Source organism: Triturus cristatus, chromosome 5_2 (genome assembly GCF_964204655.1).
Source record: "Triturus cristatus chromosome 5_2, aTriCri1.1, whole genome shotgun sequence".
In the NCBI taxonomy this organism is placed as follows: Eukaryota; Metazoa; Chordata; class Amphibia; order Caudata; family Salamandridae; genus Triturus; species Triturus cristatus.
Genome location: NC_140588.1, coordinates 888,964,415 through 888,984,232, shown reverse-complemented (window position 1 = coordinate 888,984,232; position 19,818 = coordinate 888,964,415). Strand labels below are relative to the sequence as shown.

The window sequence follows — 19,818 nt, the reverse complement described above, 5'->3', positions numbered from 1 at the left end:
TGTTATCCTATTTCTAGACATGTTTATAATATTACTGCTGAACATTCTTTTAGCGAATTACCTCCGCATGAATTGTCATACAGATTTGCGCTGCGCAATAACACTTTTATTAGTATGTTACATCATTCCCATCAGGTTAGCAATGCTACAAATTGTTGGATATGTGGCCGACTCCCTCCCTATCAGAACTATAAAGGAATTCTACCTCTTTTTCCATATCCGTTCACACATAACGGCTCCTGTGGAGCATGGTTTAGTTTAATTAATTCCCAAGATTCGAACTCTGCAGTTTATCAAGACAATGGGGTATGGGGAAATCTGAACTTAGTTTTACTTAAGGTCTGCCACCCCAACAAGGAGGGACTTCCCAAAAGAACAGGAACTGATCTAGAAAATGAAGTATATGGATTAGGTAATTTTACGCTTAATCTCCTGATCTTGAATGTCGAATCCGAAGCTAATCCAAGTTTGCCCGCCATGTCAGTATTTCCAGTAAAAGGTGAATTATGTGTAAGAAAGAATGGTTCCATACATATGGGCCATAGTAGATGCACCACTGTAATAGAATTCAGTGATCAAGGCAAGTCTACATTTAGAGCTTCCCGCCATTCCTATTTTATATGTGGTCAGACGGCATATGTACGTTTGCCTCTAGATTGGGATGGTACTTGCTACATTGGATTCCTTTTGCCACCTGTTTTTCTAGCCCCTCCTGATTATCACAGAAATACTCATTTAGTACACAATAGAGAAAGGAGAGATCTCCCAATAGTCGACTACACTGAAACAGCATGGGAAAAATACACAGATTTCAATAAAGGTCTCTTTCCCTATATAGGTACCGTTACTAATAGTAAGCTGATACGTAGATTGACTAGAACCCTTGAAGCAGTAGTGAACGAAACTATTTCCGCCTTAGGCAATTTAACAGAAGAGCAGTCTGCTATGCGGATTGTTGTGCTTCAAAATCGTCTTGTCCTTGACGTCATCCTGGCCGATAGGGGCGGAGCTTGTAGGGTCATCGGATCAAGCTGTTGCATTTTCATACCAGAAAATTCGCCATCTGTATATAAAGCTATAACGCACCTTCATAAGATTGTAAGCCAGATACACCAGAATCCAGGCACCTGGACTTGGTCCGGTTGGTTTTGGAGCGTGTTATCAACCTGGGGATGGAGAGTTCTATCCTTCCTAGGTATTGGCCTTCTCATACTATTCAGTTGCTGCTTATGCCTGCAATGTGGACCAGCGATTTGTGGTCTGTGTGCCACATCGTGCATTCCACATCAAGATTTTCATTCAAGATCCCGGAAGAAGAAAGAAGAACAAATGATGCTATATGAACAAATCAATGGATTAATGAAGATTGATATCTCTTGACGGGCAAGTAGGGGACAAGGAGGGAATGTGGAAATATGGATTTTTCTGGTCAGTTATGTCCCCTATCTTGGACCCCAACGGTTCTATGTGCATGTTACAAGTACATGTATGATCCCTCCAGTTCCAGTTATGAAGACGCAAACACATGTGCGTCCACCGTTAACATGTCCTCTTTCAGATCCGCCATGAATGGGCCGGATATTCCATTCCTAAGTACGAAAGGCCACCGCCTTTATATGGTTCACTTATGCCATTTTACAGTCCAGGCAAGTAGGCCCTGATTCTGTCATCAAGCTTTTCTTGCTCTCTGTCTCTGAAGCTCCAGTCCGAGCCTGCATCTGTGACCATGAACTTTGTCTCATCCTCTGCGCGGCTCACGATGCCTGACATCAGCTTGCTGCCTGCCAAGAACTGTATTTCACCTTCGGAAATTATCTGCTCCGCTCCCTGCCCAATGCATTCCTGTCTAGTAGCTTAAGTAAACATTCTGCCAGCTACCGAGCAAAGGCCCGGCTTCTCTGTCTTTATGCAAGTAATTCATAGCACTGTTACCATGGAAGATTCCTGTCCTCGCATCTAGTGTAGACACTTAGACGCTTGTACACGCACTAACAGTCAGTATAGTCAGTATAGAATAAGATTCTACTCCAAGAAGGCCTCTCTTTTGGATAACATAGTTCTTTAAACATAGGATGTTAGATATGATTTGGGATTAGGTTGACTTGACCCTCCAGACATTTGTCGCCACACGTAGAGCTAAATGTCAAGTCCCCTTCACCCCCTAGCTGCACGTCAATCACACGTCATGCTGCTGCGCGCGCATTTCTGCCAAGTATTTCTGCTGACATTGCGAAATTCTTTCATGTAACCACCCTCTTATGACATCACATCTGATGACGTTCTTTAAACACACCCAGTTACGCCTATCTTTGCCACGTATGAATATATTATCTCCACTATCAATTGTTACGCCTCTTGTATTTGCTTCACTGTAATGCTTATTGTATAAAAGTAATTGATTGTCAATAAAGTATGTACTTCACTTCCTGAACCTTCGTGGTGATGGAACCTGGAGCAACCGATTATAATCGACCATTGGAATAAAGCCCATTCCGAACCTCTAATACCACGGATTCTGCCTCTTATTTACTGAGCTATTTTATTATGTTTCTGTATCAAATTAAGTCCCGGTAATTAAATTATTTACCACAGTTGTCTAGTTGGCGCCTGATGTCGTCTGTGGCGGCGATGAGGGCTGTCTCGGTGCTGTGGTTTCGTCTGAATCCGGACTGGGAGGGGTCTAAGATGTTGTTGTCTTATAGGTGGCGGGCCAGTTGCATGTTGACTATTTTTTCGATGACCGGGAGTAGGGAGATGGGCCCGGAAGTTCTTAAGGTCCTTGGGGTCCGCCTTGGGCTTCTTGAGGAGGGCGCTGATTTTGGCGTGCTTCCAGCTATCCCGGAATCTCGCTGTTTTGAAGGAGGTGTTGATGACCTTTCGTAGTTGGGGTGTGATGGCTGCGTCCGCTGTGTCTCGTCGACGTTAGCCCAGGAGGTCAGGCGGATGGTGTGGGTGGTGTTCGCAGGGGGGGTTGGATTCTGGTGTAGTCGGCGCGGTTGTGGTGTTGAAGCTGTCGTGGATAGCGATCTTGCGGTGGAAGAAGGTGGCCAGTGAGTCGCACAGTTCTTGTGAGGGCGGGATGTCATTGGTGTTGGCGCTTGGGTTGGAGAGTTCCTTCACGATGCTGAAGAGCTCTTTGCTGTTGTGTGTGTTGTTCTCCAGGCGGTCTTTGAAGGAAGATCTCTTGGCTAATCTGATGAGGTGGTGATGTCTGCGGGTGGCGTCCTTGTGGGCTGCGTGGATGTCTGATGTGCGTTCGTGGAGCCATTTCTTCTCCAGGTTCCGGCATGCACGTTTGGAGGTCTGGAGCTCGTCGGTGAACCAGGTGGCTTTCTTGCTGGTGTGACTGTTGGAGGGTTTCTTGAGCGGTGCGCGGGTGTTGGCGCAGTAGTTGATCCACTGTCTGAGGTTGCGGGCGGCGGCATCTTGGTCGGTGGGTGGGTTCTGGGCGAGGGTGGTGGTCAGCTGGTCTTCGGTGACTTTGCTCCAGCAGCGGCGGGGAAGCAGTTGGGTGCGGTGGTGCGTGGTTGGTTTCTTGAAGGTGAAATGGATGCAGCAGTGGTCGGTCCAGTGGAGCTCAGTGGTGTGGTGGTAGGTGACGTGGGTGCTAGTGGAGAAGATGGGGTCCAGTGTGTGTCCGGCGTCATGGGTGGGTGCAGTGACGAGGTGTCTGAGGCCGAGGTTGTCGATCAGGGTGGCGGAGTTGGCGTCGTTGTTGTTCTCAAGGTGGAAGTTCAGGTCCCCGAGGAGGATGTAGTCCATGGAGGCCAGTGCGTGGGTGCTGGTGAGGTCGGCGATGGAGTCGCTAAACTGTGCCCGGGGGTGGTCTGTAGATGAGTGTTCGTCTGAGGGTGGTGTTGGGGTCGGTGTGGATCCGTAAGAGCAGGTGTTCGGCGGTGTTGACTGTGTCGTCCGCGTGGGTGGAGACCTTGAGGGTGGACTTGTGGACGATGGCTATTGCTCCTCCGATTCCATTGGCGCGATCCCTGCGGGTGATCTTGTAGCCGTCCGGGATGGCTATGGTGATGTCAGGCGCCGAGGAGTCGTTACACCAGGTCTCGGTCAGGAAGGCGACGTCTGGGGTGGTGTTGAGCAGGTCCCAGAGCTCGACGGCGTTTTTGCGTGCGGAGCGGGTGTTGAGGAGTATGCAGCGGAGTATGCAGCGGAGGTGGTTGGGTCCGTTCCTGGGAGGTTTGGTGGCTCTGTCGCAGGTGAAGCTGCAGGTGTGGCAGGAGAAAGGTCCATGGGTGCGTTTCGGGGCGGCCTGGAAGCAGCGGTGGTCTCAGCCGGTGTGGAGGGTGCTGGCGTCGTAGCGGAGTCTAGTGGCGGTTGCGGGGTCCAGGGGTTCTGGCGCTGGGCGCGGTCCACAGCGCCCGCCATTTAAGGCGCGGTGGGAGGGAGGAGCAGCTGGGAGGCGGGAGCGGGTCGGCGAAGTCCTCACAGAAGCACACTGAGCCTGTATCAAAACACAGTCAGACCATGACCGCCTCTCCACATCTTTCTTCCCCAGATCTCAGCAATATCGGGTCTTTCCTCCTGTCCAAGCAAAAGTTTACTGCTCGATCAAGGGGGAGAATCACATTCCCTGCATCTGTCAGTCCTTTCCACTGTGCATTTGTACATATCTCTTTGAGATCAAAGGATCAACTAGCATTATCTGGTACATAGGCCATATTATATTCAGTAGTAGAAATTGGTTTTACTAATGGATATATATTTAAATTATAGCGATTCCGCTTTAACTATAGCAGATGCGCTTATTTATTTATTTAATATTGCAGGCCGCTTTCGTTGCGGGGGGGGCGCACATCGCACATGGGGGGCATGCCAAATAAGTTAAAACAAACTATCCCTTGGAAGCCAGTACATATAATACCACCAAGCCCACTGCTAGGTTGGAATGCAACTAATTAAAACTACACTCTGTTCAAAGTACGACCTATACAGAAATATAAATCATCAGCAGACTCATTCAATTATAAAAATACAAAACATTTTTATTTCACCGTTAGTGTCACAGTAAAAACAATCTAATTAAAAACTTTTTTCTTTTAAAAAATCTCAATAACATCTATCTCATACTTCGTGTAAACAAATCATACAATAATCACAATTCTATACAGGAGATACGTCACAATATAAACACAAGAGAAAACGTTTCTAGACAATACACTCTGTCTTTAGGTATAACACATCAAATAGGGTGTTAAGCACCCAACCCGGTTGCACTCTAAGTTTTGCAACTCCAGGATCGGATTAGCCCTAAGATTATGTCAATCAATTTGCGTCGACGCGTTTCGATGGTTTGGTTTTTCATTCCATCTTTTTCAAGACTGTAGATTAATTTTTCTGTTATTGTCCTTATTTATAATTAATTTCATAATGTTAGTGTGTATAAATCCCACACCAATTCGTTTTGTAGTATTCAATACTTTAAAATAGGTCCGTCCCCAGATTTTGCCAGGAATTAGCACCTTGTTAGCGCGTTTATTATGTGCGCAATACCCTGAAAGGCAAACAAGCTTCTCTTTCTTAAAACTCAGGGGGGGTTTTCCAATTACTCCACCTCCTCTCAATGGTTCCTGCTATTTAAGTGCAGCGATTCGCCTCAAAATCGTCGTCCTCGTTTCCCGTTGCCAAATACGCAGCACTGCTTTTTCCACTCCCCCACTGAAGGAAAAAAACAGTTGCAATGTAATAGGACTTGCATTTACGCGCGTTCAAGCTATTGGCATTGTAAATGACAATGCCTTTTATTCATGTTTTGAAAACCAAAACATAAATAAAAGGCATTGTCATTTACAATGCCAATAGCTCAAACGCGCGTAAATATGATACCTATTGCATTGCAAATGCTTGTTTTCAACTGTACAGAAACCAGCATCCCAAACCGTGTACAGTTCACTCTGATGTATTTGCTGATCGCTGGAATCCCTTTGTGTCCCCTACAGATGTGTATCTACTGCGAACATCCTACATCCAATCGGGAACTATGGCTGGGCTCAGCAGACCCAGACCGAGTTGGGCACAATGTGTGTGGTATAAGTAGCCAGCCCATTTCCGTAGTAAATTTGTTTTGCAGTGGTCGTGCCCTTGAAAGCAGTTGTTTGGTCAGGTGTCCCTTCTCTCAGGCCAAGGTGATGTGTTGGAGCTAACTTGATACATGAAAGGAGAGCACAACTAAATAGTGCTGGTCCTTTGAAAGAAATGCGACGTAAGATGCGACCTGCAATGCCTGGCTTGTAGTGTTGATGCAGGGTCCGAAAAGAGTGGCATTGGAAAGCATGTCTGCAAAGGAACACAGCACACTTCCTTGCTACCACTGTACCTAGGAAGTGCACTACAATTCTGGGCTACAGCTAGAGGTTGGCCACCAATATTAGAGTGCCCAACCTCTCATGTTTCTAAGCACCAATCTAAACAAGCATTGGCATAGCCAATAGGTCTCGCCTTTGGGACCTTACAAGTGTTTAGCTATGAAACAGTTGCATAACTAAATACTTATAAGGTCCCAAAAGCGAGACCTATTGGCAATGCAAAGCGGCCGTGCGATCGCGAAAGTGAAAGTGATCACGATCACGATCAAACATCAAAGCGGCCGTGCGGCTGCGAAAATGAAGTAATTGCGGTAAAGCGCGCGCCCGCGCACATGCACTGTAGCTCTAGGCTGGCCTGGTAGCAATTTTTGGAGCCTTCTCAATAAGTCTCGCCGAACCAGCGCATGCGCTGGGTCAGGCGAGACCTAAAAACATTTCACATGAGGGCACCCAGGGATTGGAGATTAAATAGTTGCGACCAGGGTTAGTAAATAGGCAGTCTTGCTCCTTTTGGGTGCAGTTAATAGGGTATGTATTCCATGAATAAAGGTCACATGCACTATTCATTACATGGCCAAATCATGGGACTGTGATCACTTTAGGACAGATGTATTCCCCTGAGGGTACCTCATTTGCTAAAGTGTGCAGTTGGGGAGCGCTCTGGCCAAGAGAAGCACAAATATGCCAAAAACAGAACAATGACTTTATTGAAAGAAAAGAGTGGGGTGAGCCTCTCTTTAATGAATCAGTAGGTGTCAAAGGGAGTGCTGCATGTAACCCCGCAACCTTACTGCTGATGAGGATCACACTGTAGACGGGTGGAAGGTCTGCCAAAGCATGCTGGTAATCCTGTTTTAATTATAGTTACACTTTTTTAAAGGTGATTATTAAATTTCTTGGCACTGCATTGTGGATCAATTTTTAGTGCAACATCTACTGTTAAAACTCTTACTTTAGCCAACCGTGTATTCTATTTTGGGGCTTGCAGCTTTATGTTTGCCAGGTTTTTGAGCCCATCCACATAATGTTAAAGTGCTTTTTTGCTAAACAGCCGGGACTGGTTGAATTGCCTACATAGTATGATAATGAGACAAATTAAAAGGCAAGAAAAGGAGTTTTTTTCTCAATTTCTTTGATGCTGTCTCAAGTCCCCTATTTTGTTTATGGCTCCTTTGATGACCATATTGTTTTCAGTGTGACACACAGGAATTATCCTAAGAACAAGCATTTACAATGCAATGGTCTCGGCATTGGTAAAGTTAGAGCTATTGGCATTGCTCATGACATTATTTTTGTTTATCTTTTTGTTTTTAAAACATTTAAAGAAACGGCATTGTCACGAGCAATGCCAATAGCTGTAACTTTAACAATGCCGAGACCGTTGCATTGTAAATGCTTGTTTTCTTACCCTTCAGAAGCATGGAGCGCGATGGCAGGCAGAGAGAGGGTTATGCAAGTGTTCTGCACTCACTGGCCTGGCAGGTTGCTGGCAGTGCATATACCAACCCTCCCCCACCTGTGTGGCAGCCCAGGCACACACACAGCTGCCCCCAAGTACTTCACAGGTCTTTAAAAGACCATTCGCTTGTTAATGGGGCTTTGTTGATTTTTCACCCCTTCTAGAGTCCCTGCATCGCCACTCTGACTATTGCTGGAAGAATTAGCACGTTACAAAATACCAAGCCCGGTCAGCTGAAACCTCGAGGAATCGGGATTTTGCTTGCAGGAATCGGGAGGCGGGAGACTTGCCTTGAAATCGGTAGTCTCCCGCCTGAATCGGGAGGGTTGGCATGTCTGGGGTAGGGTCTGAGGAGAGCAGAGACGCACACTTACAGAGAGGCCAGGTAGCGCAGCAGAGAGGCCCTGTGTCTGAGCCGGGAGAGCCTGGCACTCAGTGATGGCGCAGACATGGCCTCCGGCTCATGCAAGATCTGAGCTTGCGCCTGGTTGGGGGAGGGGGTCTGCCCCGAAGTGAGGCGCTCTAAGTGGAACACGCAGGCCTCACAAGCACTGAATTCTCCGTGCGACGTGTGTATCGCTCTAATCTTTCCACACTCATTTACTTTGCCATTCTTCTTCCGATTTTTCACCCCTCATGCCTCCCTCCGGTACCTCCACCCCCATCCTCCATGCTCCCACCGGCCCCTCCAGCCCGCCCGCCCTCCCTCTGTGGCATGGAGGATGGGGGTGGAGGTGCCGGATTGGATCGGTCACTCTGCACTGGCTTTTGTACGGAGCCCCTGTTTCCCCTGTGGACAAGCCACCCCCATTATAGACCTCTGCAGCCACGCACAATTCATCTATGGCTACAGAAAGCCCAGGCGTCCTTGAAGTACTTGCACAGAAGTGACTCATTCAACTGAAGCAACAACTTTACTGACAGCCCATCCATTGTATTAATGTGAGCTACCTGTAAAAATAACCCCAAGATGGAGTCTATCAATCACAGACTGCTCTTTCGTCATCAGATCACCATTGGCATAAACAGAAAAGGCGCATTTACAGCTACTTTCGTGTGGCACAAATACCGGAGGAAAATGGGCACCAATGCTGGAGATAGTTACCACCTGTCAGATGGGGTGCACACGTTCCCCATGAGGTTTTGTTACAAGTCGGACAGTTAAAAACACGAGACAGCCTTGACCAGCTACATGTCAAGAGACTTGGCTGGCGAAAAAACACAACACGTTGCATGCAGTCCAGATAATTATGCATCGCATGTTAAACAGTAAATAGACGTTCTTGTTAACTGAAAGCCACAAATAAAGATCTTAAACAGTCACCTGACCAACAGAATGTCCTTTCAATAGCAAACAGAGTGCAGTTACACAGAAAAAAGAACGCATCCCAAATCAATTATATAACGTTTCCAATGGTCTCGGCATTGTTAAAGTTAGAGCTATTGGCATTGCTCATGACATTATTTTTGTTTATGTTTTTGTTTTTAAAACCTTGCCTGGGATTCTGTGTTACGGAGTGGAATTATGTGGAATGGTATTTGTGTTGTGTAGTGGTATGGTGGAGTTTAACTACGTGGTGTGTTGTTGAATTTGATAGGATTATGTGGTATTCTGTGGCGTGAATTGGATGTATGTGTTGTGTATATGTGTTGTTGAGTTGAATTATGTGTGTTGTCGAATTGTGTGGTGTAGAATGGTATAGTGTGGAATGGAATGGTGTTGCGTGGAACTGTGTGGCGCTGAATGAAATCATGCTGATAGGAGTTATGTGGCATGATGGCTCGGTTGGAAGGAATGCAAGAGAGGCGACAGAGAGAAGGAAAAGCTGGTAAGTATGAGAGTGCATAACATGGGGAAAAGACAGGATGAAGGGGAGAGAAGAACAAGTGCTTCCCTCCAATGAGTAGGATGTAGTGCTGGGTTAATCACTATATTGTTTCAAGCGCTCCTTGTCCCTCCTATGCCCTACCTGGGTGCACCTCGTTTAAAAGACACTTCTTCCATCCTGCCACAGGGCTATTGCCTGATCCCACATTGAGGCAGCAATACTGCCAGGATAGTCTGACCCTAGAGATAGCTACACGCAGCACAGCGCTGCACCAGCTGTTCTCGCTCATACTTCGGTGCTGCCTTCCCTGCTTGGCTATGTAACCTAGGGTTAACTGGGGGTCAGTATGCATAATAATAACCTGGTATTTATAAAGCGTGAACTGATCACCCCTAAGGGGTGATAGGTGCTGAGGTGGTGAGGAAGAAGATACCAAAGGGAGAGGGAGGAGGATGGAGGGAGGCTGTCGTGAAGTTTCCAGGTCTGCACATCAAGCTTCCTGGTAGTCCAGTTGTCATAAGGCCTGGTTCAGACATAAGTGGTAATATAGGATCCTCTAATTCCTTGTGCGAATACTAAAGCTGAAGTCCAGAGGTGGAACTTCCTTCAACACACTGATACTAAGATGAGGATAATGGCCCCAGTTGTAGCACTTCCTGCCCAGAAAGTAGGGTTTTCCACTGTTACCCTATGTTATTGAAGACCCTAGGCCTGCCCTCTGCCACATACACAACATGGTCCCTTCATTCCCTTGTTCACCTACGGCCGCTTGGCCAAGTCGCTCACAAACGGCCATTAAAGGTCCATGAGTGATGGTCGGGGGATGCATACATCCACTCACTGACTGTTGCTGTGGTTATTTCATCCTGGTTCAATCTCCACCGCATGTGGGCCAGCAATGCACAGTGGGAAGTGCACTTAGGTGCCTCAGTTCCTAGGTGCCCCAGGCTGTGTTAGGTAAAAGCACAGGTGAACTACCTGGTGTGCCAGCAGTTTTAAGGCAGTAGTGAGACAACAGCAATGCAAAAGGGTAATCTCTCATATTTATCACATGATCATAACTGCTTTGTTCTCCTGACTATAGAGAATCCCTCAAAGTCCCACTCAAAAGATACTGAGATGTCACACATACGTGTACTAAAAACAAAAAAATGTCCCACATAGGTAAACCGAAAACTTGACAGCTATTTGTGTGCAGGCAGTGTGTGCTCCAGTGCTGAGATCCACAGCAGTCTACATTTTACTCTTAGAACCGAATTGCTACTTGTTTTAGGGGATGCTATAATGTAAAAACATTTTTTAATTTCTAATACGGTGTCCTCGTTCTTTCCTATTTTTACAGGGCTAACCTGGGGCATTTTATAAATAATAATAATATTAATAATAAAAGAGAGTTAAGCAAGCATGAGTTTGGCCTTTTTGTGGGCTATTGGCTTTGCCAATGCCTTTTGGTGATGTTCTGCAGCACTGTTTTTTTCCCAACGCTGCGCAGAATCCTCTGATAAATAAATAAATAGTGCACAATGACTGGACCACTTCTGTCAGTCACATCATTCTACTGGAACATGCATGTGTAATGAAGTGTGTGTTTGGGTGAGTCAGAAAGCATGCTTGCTAGTGGAATGGCAGGGGATGGAGTTCGACATTTGGATTGGTAAATAAAACAATTTAAAAATATTTTAGCAAGAAAGCTCATGTAAAAAACAGCAGGATGGAAGGGCAACAGACCAGAGGAGCGAATGGGGGAGCGGGTGGGGCAAGGAGGGAAAAAACAGCAGAAAAGGGAGAGAGCAATACAGGTGCCAGGGTGGCATGCACACCTGGAGAGAAAAATACAGGGTGCGGGGAAGGAGAGCAAAACATGGAGGGCACGGGGGACACACACAAGAGAACGAGCAACATGTAAAAGTGACAGCAACATGGGGGGTGGGGCAGAAGCATATGGGGCAGGAACAACATGAATCACAGGGAAATTAGGGTGAAATGTACGGAAATGTACACATGAGAGGAACACGAAGTGAGAGGGTGGGCATTTGAGGGGAGCACATAGGGAGACAAGGAGAAAGCTGGAAAACACATGCACTCTCAAGCAGTACTTAAAAAAAGAAAAATAAATTGCTCCCTAAAAGTGAGTACGGGATGGATAGAAGGCAGACAATCAGGGAGATGGTAAAGAGACTATTCTCCAGAGGAGGGACATACAGAGGATGGACGAGCTGGGACGTGGAAAGCCACTGAATAAGAAGCAAACAATTGAGAGTGACAATAATGCCAACCAATGGTACCCAATGGCCAAACTGTAGACTCCTGTAAGTCCACCCATAGACTGTTGATCCATTAAATATTTCTATTATATTTATATTATTATCTTGAGGACACTGATACATTCTTACTAACTAAATTCTATCAGGCATTGTATCTCAATCTACAGAGCGCAGGAGGAACAGCTCATCTGCTGGGAATCATTACAAGCAGCATTGTTAAGCGTACTGAGGAATTTCGTATCGTCATGTAAAAATATTGAGTTGCACAACTTTGCTATTTAAGTGCTTGTATTGCAAATGCAATATGTACACCTCTCTCACATATACAGTGACTTGTCTGCGCTGTATAAAAACGCAAATCTTATTGTAAAAAGATTACATTCTCCTTAATGGCAAAGTCTGCTCCTGTTTCATCGCGATGTATCAGCAGTTTTCAAACTCTCGGGTAGAGCTGTGAGACAACTGTAGAATGGCGTAAATCGCTCTCAATTAATAAAAACACCCAAGAACGTCAACTTTGCCCAGCAGATAAGCAGCTGCTCAGGCCGGTAAGTACTCAATGTAGTCAAATAATTTGCTCTTAGTGATAGGAAAACAGCATTTTAATTAATTGCACGGTAAAAATGGGGCTGTAGAGGGTGCTCGTGCCTTCCAGAACCTAGTGTGAGGCTGCTCTCTTTAACTTCAAACGCGTCTGAAACGATTTATGTACTGAGGGACATTTAATATTCGGAGGAACGAAATTTTCTGGTATGCAAAGGCGTCTCAGCAGATCTCTCGATTTTCTCAGGTCCATGCGCGCATCTCTCATTCAGAACAGTTTTTTCGGTGCACTCTGGTAATTGCAGTCCTATCATTACATTATAAAATTAAGGCTACAATTGCAGAATGCACAGAGAACGGTCCTGTGGGGCCTGTCAAGGAGAGGAAGACAAATGAGCTCCTGCATATACCCCGGGGTCCGCCTTTCCCAAACAGCACTGGCCCGGTGTGAGCTACGAGAATGTCCCGATCTGGGCTGAGGAGAGGGTTTTAAAGGGTCGGGTGAATACGAACGGTTTTAGTTCCGAGCACGGGAGGCAGCAGAGTTCGGGTGGGTGGGGGAGGGAGGAGCAGGGCAGGAGGTGATCTCACCACAGTGGCTCGGAGGAAAGCGAGACTGCGTGCTGTTGGAGATCAAAGACTCGGAATGTGTTTGCACAAAGCTCACCATCTGTAGAATGGTCCTGTGGGGCCTGTCAAGGAGAGGAAGCCAAATGAGCTCCTGCATATACCCCGGGGTCCGTCTTTCCCAAACAGCACTGGCCCGGTGTGAGCTACGATCTGGGCTGAGGAGAGGGTTTTAAAGGGTCGGGTGAATACGAACGGTTTTAGTTCCGAGCCCGGGAGGCAGCAGAGTTCGGGTGGGTGGGGGAGGGAGGGAGGAGCAGGGCAGGAGGTGATCTCATCGCAGCGGAGCTACGATCTGGGCTGAGGAGAGGGATTTAAAAGGTCGGGTGAATACGAACGGTTTTAGTTCCGAGCCCGGGAGGCAGCAGAGTTCGGGTGGGTGGGGGAGGGAGGGAGGAGCAGGGCAGGAGGTGATCTCATCGCAGCGGCTCGGAGGAAAGCGAGACTGCGTGCTGTTGGAGATCAAAGACTCGGAATGTGTTTGCACAAAGCTCACCATCTGTAGAACGGTCCTGTGGGCCTGTCAAGGAGAGGAAGACAAATGACAGAGAGAGAGAGAGAGACAACTGCCTTTCTCCGAGGCGAAGCAGAAATGCCTCGGAGAAACGCAGTGTCGTTTTCGGAATCGGGGGCGTGTTTGTCTTTTCTCTCCTCCAGCCATTGGCTGGAGGAGAGAAGGAGACTTCTTGCAAAAAACACGCCCCCCGATCCGAAAAGGACGGGGCATGATTGGAGTGACGGGACCTCTTCTCCAATGGCTGGCCAGCATTTACTAGGCCAGCCAATGGAGAACAGGGGAGAAGAGGGGCGGGTGCAAGCCCCTCTTCTCAAAGACATTAAATCTCCGGACTTCCGGTCTGCCGACCGGATGGTCCCGAGACCTAAAATAAATCTCCGGACTTCCGGTCTGCCGACCGGATGGTCCCGAGACCTAAAAAAAGTAAGAAGGAAGATAACATCTGGAAAATTCTCACTTGAAACGTTAAGCTTGTGTTCTACCCTTTGTGTATCTAGTGTCCCAGCTTGAATATCGGTGCTTCAAATCTGCGTTGTCTATATTTGCTATAATGTGTGCTCTCGAACCCAGTGATATTTAACATTTTATTCAATAATTACTTGTTTGTTATTTTGTACGGGCCCGCTGAAATTATGTGAACAGGGAGGGGGTCACAACAGAAAAAAAGTTTGAGGACCATTGATTTTGGAGGCCTACAGCAGCATATTGAATTCTGATTGGAAGGGACACAAACACTACACAGAGCACCTAGCAGGCACTTGTTTCAGGGGTCGGGTCACTTGGACAGGAAAGTATGTAGGGCCTGCTAGAACGATGAAACCAGGAGCAGCACGGCACGCGGTTAGGGCATCATGGCCTTTTGACATACACCGCACAATCGTCCTTCCCAGTGTGTGGTGGTACCAGCCAGTATTGCTGTTTGCTGCATTTTATTTTCTGTGCTGCCCAATGTTGCATCTTATCTCCTAAATACACTTTTGTGCCACCGAGCATCTCGATAGTTTATTTTCAGCTTCTGGACCTCCTGTAAAACTAGCTGTGTATTTTCATCTGTAGGCAGATGTACCGGGCCGCAGTGGTGTTTGCTCACCCCCGAACAAGTAATGTTTGCAGGAATCACACAAAGAAGGCAGAAGTATGCGAAGCTGCGCCAGCGTTATTGCGGTCTGTTTAGCCTTTTGGGAATGTGATGTAGGTATTCATTGTGGGTTTAAGTGTGCAGAGCCTGACCTGAAGCTTAGTCTGACCTACACACATGCAAAGCACTTGACTCGTGACGTGGATAGGTTTTTTTCCTTTTATTAACTTAACATATCTGATTGAAATGTACCTATTTGTTAAAGGAAAAACTGATTAGTCATCATAATTTGGGGGAAGAAGGGGGGGGGGGAGTTTATTTAAATCTTTATATTGGCTTTTATGATAATGGGGTTTTTAAATGCCTCCTTCCACAGGGAAGCCGAACACAAAAGCACAGTAATCCGTGACCCTTATGAGCATCCTCCTTTACACCATTGGGGGTCCACGGTGTCATGAACAAAGACACGCTTCACACTGGCTTCATGATGATCACAGAGACCAGGCCTCTTAAAGAGGTCTGCAAGGGCCAGTTGTATGATCTTCAGCATATCCACATGGGATCTGTTTACGTTCAATGATTCTAAATTGAACAAATATGCATATCCAATGCAAATTGCCAATGCAATGCTAATCTGCCATGGACCCAGCCCTCGTGGATCAATGCTAGGCATCACTGATGTTTAGAAACGTGTGTGGACCGTAATCTGCAAGCAGATGTTAGTGTGCTCTGGTATGTGTTTTTTTAATTTTTGGGTGGTGTGCATGACTAACTGTATCTCATGTATTTTTTTGTTTCAGAAAAAACTGAAAGCCGATGCAAAGAAGGCTATTGGACAGCTTCAGCTACGCACATTAAAGCAAGGAGACGTGGTAAAATATAATAATGAATATGTATTCACAGTTTGCACTTGTTAATGTTAAAGGTAGCTATGAAATGATCTGTATAGGAATATTCTGGGAGAGAAAAGCTTTTTTAAGGCCTCATTGGAGAAAATCGCTGTCAGCTAAAACCTTTAAGGTTATGGTAGCGTGTAGTCCGACCCAATAAATTATGGGTGGAAAGGTAAACTGACTAGAGAAGCTAATTGTGGGTTGGTGGTGGAGGATTACCTGTAGTTGTTACATCATGCGTAGCTATCGTAGAGGGATGCAAACTCCATAAAGACAGCGGCACTCCCGCCTTAGAAATTGACATGCCTAGAGTGGCTGCCTTAAAAGTTAAGGTGAGGTTGTCAACAGTACTCCCCTGGAAGCTTCTAAAGAGGACTGGTGTTAAAATAAATCTGGAATGTGTACGGTGCCCTGACTGGGGTGAATTCTGTTAACTTTGGAAACTTGAAAAAGATTTAGTAGAGTTGGAAACATGAAATGGAGAGAAGTCCTGTTGCTAGTAGAGATGATCACCTCCATACGAAGGCTGATTCAACTAATGTACCCATAAACGGTCTGCTTCTGCTGTACAGAACGGAATGCATTCAAGTGTTGGACTGCTAATGATGTTGGTGATGAATCTAGTGACCATGCAGGCTGTCTGAAGATGCACCAAGATAGAGCAAATCTGGAGGGACATTGAGAAGGCTTTCTCAACTATGAAGTTATGCCCATTCACACTAGGGTTAAATGGCACTGCGTGATATGTGGAAGGTATCGGCGCACTCCGGACAGTTTAAGGCACTAATTGTCCTGATAATGCTGGTGAGTGACAAGCCATGATTTAGCCTAAAAATAAAGTGAACTTATCGCAATTGATAATGCAATATGCGTTCGGAGGATGGGCTATTTTATGGAGCAGACACATTGATTTATTTCAATAGGAGATGTCGACTTCACTACAGACAGCGCTACCATGCCAACAAGAATGAGGATCAGTGCTCTAGGTCAAATGTAAGAATTCGATGGCTAAACAAAATACACCATGCCCTTGCCTGTCTTACAACTTGGTTAATGGCTTGCTTCTGTCTGTAATTTGAAAGATAAACCCTTAAACAGATCTAGACAAAGTGGTAATGGTAACACAGATTCTTCAGCATATACGTTTTTAACATGCCATTGCCATCTCCTTATATTAGACCCACAAAGTGGAGGATTGAAAGTTAGTTATATATGAGATATGGATTTGGCCTTTGTGTCTCAAACTTGGTTAAACACATTATCCAACTGCCCATAGGGTTTTTTAAACTGGCACTTCAAGAAGTGTCGTGTTTGCCCTTAGCAAATATCTGGTTGCGATAGATAGATAGCCAGAAATAGACCTCTATGATCCTCACTGAAGTGCTGCTATGCATCTTAACCTTCCCTTGATTGGGCTTTGCACTGTCATTTAAATAAAATATTATTGTTGCTATTGTGTTTTATCTTTACTTAATCTTTACTTTAGCTGTTTTGCGCTAGTACATTTTTATACTTCCAAGTTTCATGTGCCCTCCATGCATTGCCTGTTTGTTGTTTACGCATGTATTTGTTGCTGCTTGGAACCCCACCATATAGGGGCATTGGCAAACTCACAAACCACAGAGTTCCAAAAGTAGTTGGTCATTACCCTAGTTGAAACTCAATTGATCGATTTTAGATATGGGCCCAGACTACATCAGCCATCCAAGCCAGATCTGTTTGCTACCAACATTTACACTATAATACTGATTGTATTACAATTTGTTTGCATACCCATGTTGTGATGCATTTTACATCTTACTTGCATTGCGTCCTAATGTCTGTGATTAGTTTGTTTTAACTTTTTGTACTTTTGTGGTCAACTGACCGAAATGGAGTAATAATATGAGATGATTTCTAACTGAGGATCTCTCGCATGTCGAGGATATTTACATGCCCTTGTGGGTGAGCTGCCCCACCTTGCCAAAGTGCATGCCCAGTACTACTCCCCGTAGTACTTTTGCACCTAGGTGCTGAAATGTGTACTATTTTCTCTCCGCTCTAACCATTCAGTCACTTTGAGAGAGCAATGTTTAAAATAATGAGGGGGAGGGCATAGCCACAGTGTGGTTATTAATGCGGATGGCCTTGTAGATTAGACTGGCCATTTTGAAGATTGTGCTACTGTTTTGGGGTACCCAGTGCAAAGTGAACGGGATATTTTGATAACATTGGTAAGCTCTGTACCTTATTTTCCATTTCTGTGTTGTTAAACCACTCCTATCTATGGTTATCCAATAGCCTTCTGTTTCATTTCAGCCACCCACCATTTCTAAAGCCATACCTCTCAGTGCTATGTACTCGTTCACTGCCCCCAAAAAACGTTCTTGATTCTTTCAAATAATATTCTACTCCTTTTTGTGGGAGATTTATTGTAGCGTAAGAGTAATGCAGAGTATTGCAAATACATTTTTGTGTCCAATCTGATTCATTTTCAACTTAATCAGCACAGGTATGAAGCAAGCAGTGTATTAGACTGTACATTGATGAAATACAAACGATTCCTCAAGCGTTCACATGGGGACCAAACAGTGTAAAATAAAAATAAAAAATACATTTAAATGACACAATTAAGCGATTATACCTCAAACCGTCCAATAAAGTGCTCTAAACTCCTCCCGCCCACACTTTACCAACCACCCCTGCAATGTACCCCGAATCTTCTTCCTCCTTTGCCTCGCCAAGAAGCCTAAATCGTCTCCCATTTTCCACGTCCTTCCTATATAAATCACTGCATGCGCAGTATCTCTCTACTCTTAACCCATGGTGAGTTGCTGATTTATGTTCTTTCTGCCTTCTTCATTTCTTGTCTAAACTCCTGGAGCGAGCAGTCCTACTCCGATGGGTTTTGCTAATTACAGACCAGTCTATATGTCATGGGCGTAACACGATTCTGGACCTTCTCCCAGGTCGTCATTTCTCACTTTCAAAGTGTTTCCTAAAGGTGTAGAGCACAATTATATCAAACAGATGGAAAGAATCATTTATTTTAGTTGACACTGATGGAAAGCCATCTGCACGCAGATTTTCTCAATTCCTTACAAACCCTGCATTACTCATTCCTTGTGCAGTATCTTTCCCTGCTGGACCACTTATCTCTCAGCCATGTCCATTGGGCTTTTCTATTGCATCCATGGAAGCCATCTAGAAGGTAGTGAACAAAACTCATTGAATAAAAGTTCCTTACCCTTTAGGGTGGACATGACCTACTCAGCCTGCCATTAGGAGTCTCATTTTAAGAAGCAGTTTTCTTCTTGGCAGAACATTCTGGAATATAGATGTGCTTGTACCATACAATATAACCTTGGTACCCCTGCTGTTGGCATGTTACGCGCTTGTTTGCTTTTATATTCCTTTATTTAAGGGTCCCGGCTTCTTGCTACTGTGAGGGTCTCTTATTCATGGAGAGAGTTATCATTTCTGATTTTGGACCAACTTCTGACACAGAAGATTCTATACTGCGAATTCGAATTAGTCTTTACATAATAGTAATTTAAGACTGATCTAGACAAACGTTTCTAGTAACAGGATTTGCATAGGTAAAAGCACCACCAGAGGGTTCTCAATAGGACAATGTCCCTACCAACAGGCAATCTGAATGTTCTACTAGAGTTAGTTCTTTCTCTGATTAAATGGGCATGAAGGTGGAAGCAGAACTAGTTGCTGAGGAGGACAACGCCCTCTCTTGCTGTAAAAATTCCTGGGCAAGGTCGCAAATTCGATTTATAAGAAACACATAGGGCGTTAGGTTTGGCTATGAGCAATGGCTTTTGGTCCACATTAACGCAGTGGTCAAAGGAACAAATGTACTCGGGAAGAATAATATGCCTGCCAATGTGCAACCACCATGTGGTTTAACCAGTCTGCAACACAAAACACTGGCCTCCCTAAGAAACTGGAGTAGAGTCGGAACCAACAAACACAGTGCGCTTGAGTCTGACAAGACTGCGCACCTCAATGATTGCAATCCATACACTGGCTCAAAGTGAAGCAAGAGATCAATTGAAAATATTGTGTGAGACCTTCTGCTCAAGGGACCAGAATAGCCAGGAAAACGGGCTGAGTGTTACAGTTACACCTAAAATCTCAGGGCGGCCATCACCAACAAAAGCAGATTAAACCGAACAAGGGGGGAGGAAGGACCATTGGGATGGTTGACCCCATATATTGTACTAACCTGTACCAAGCATTGGAGGTGAACACAACTTCTTCCAATTTAGAAAGGTGATAAATATCTTCCTATTGCAATAAG

General features: G+C 45.4%; 1 protein-coding gene across 2 annotated transcripts in view; it reads left to right on the top strand.

The window, feature by feature from the left end:
* RNF128 (ring finger protein 128) overlaps positions 1-19,818 on the top strand; it is a 651,941-nt gene that overhangs the window by 578,086 nt on the left and 54,037 nt on the right. For both annotated transcript variants that reach the window (XM_085608031.1, XM_085608032.1), the window contains exon 3: positions 15,435-15,506. In XM_085608031.1, the coding sequence (XP_085464157.1) occupies positions 15,435-15,506 (72 nt within the window). The remainder of the gene's footprint in view (positions 1-15,434; positions 15,507-19,818) is intronic.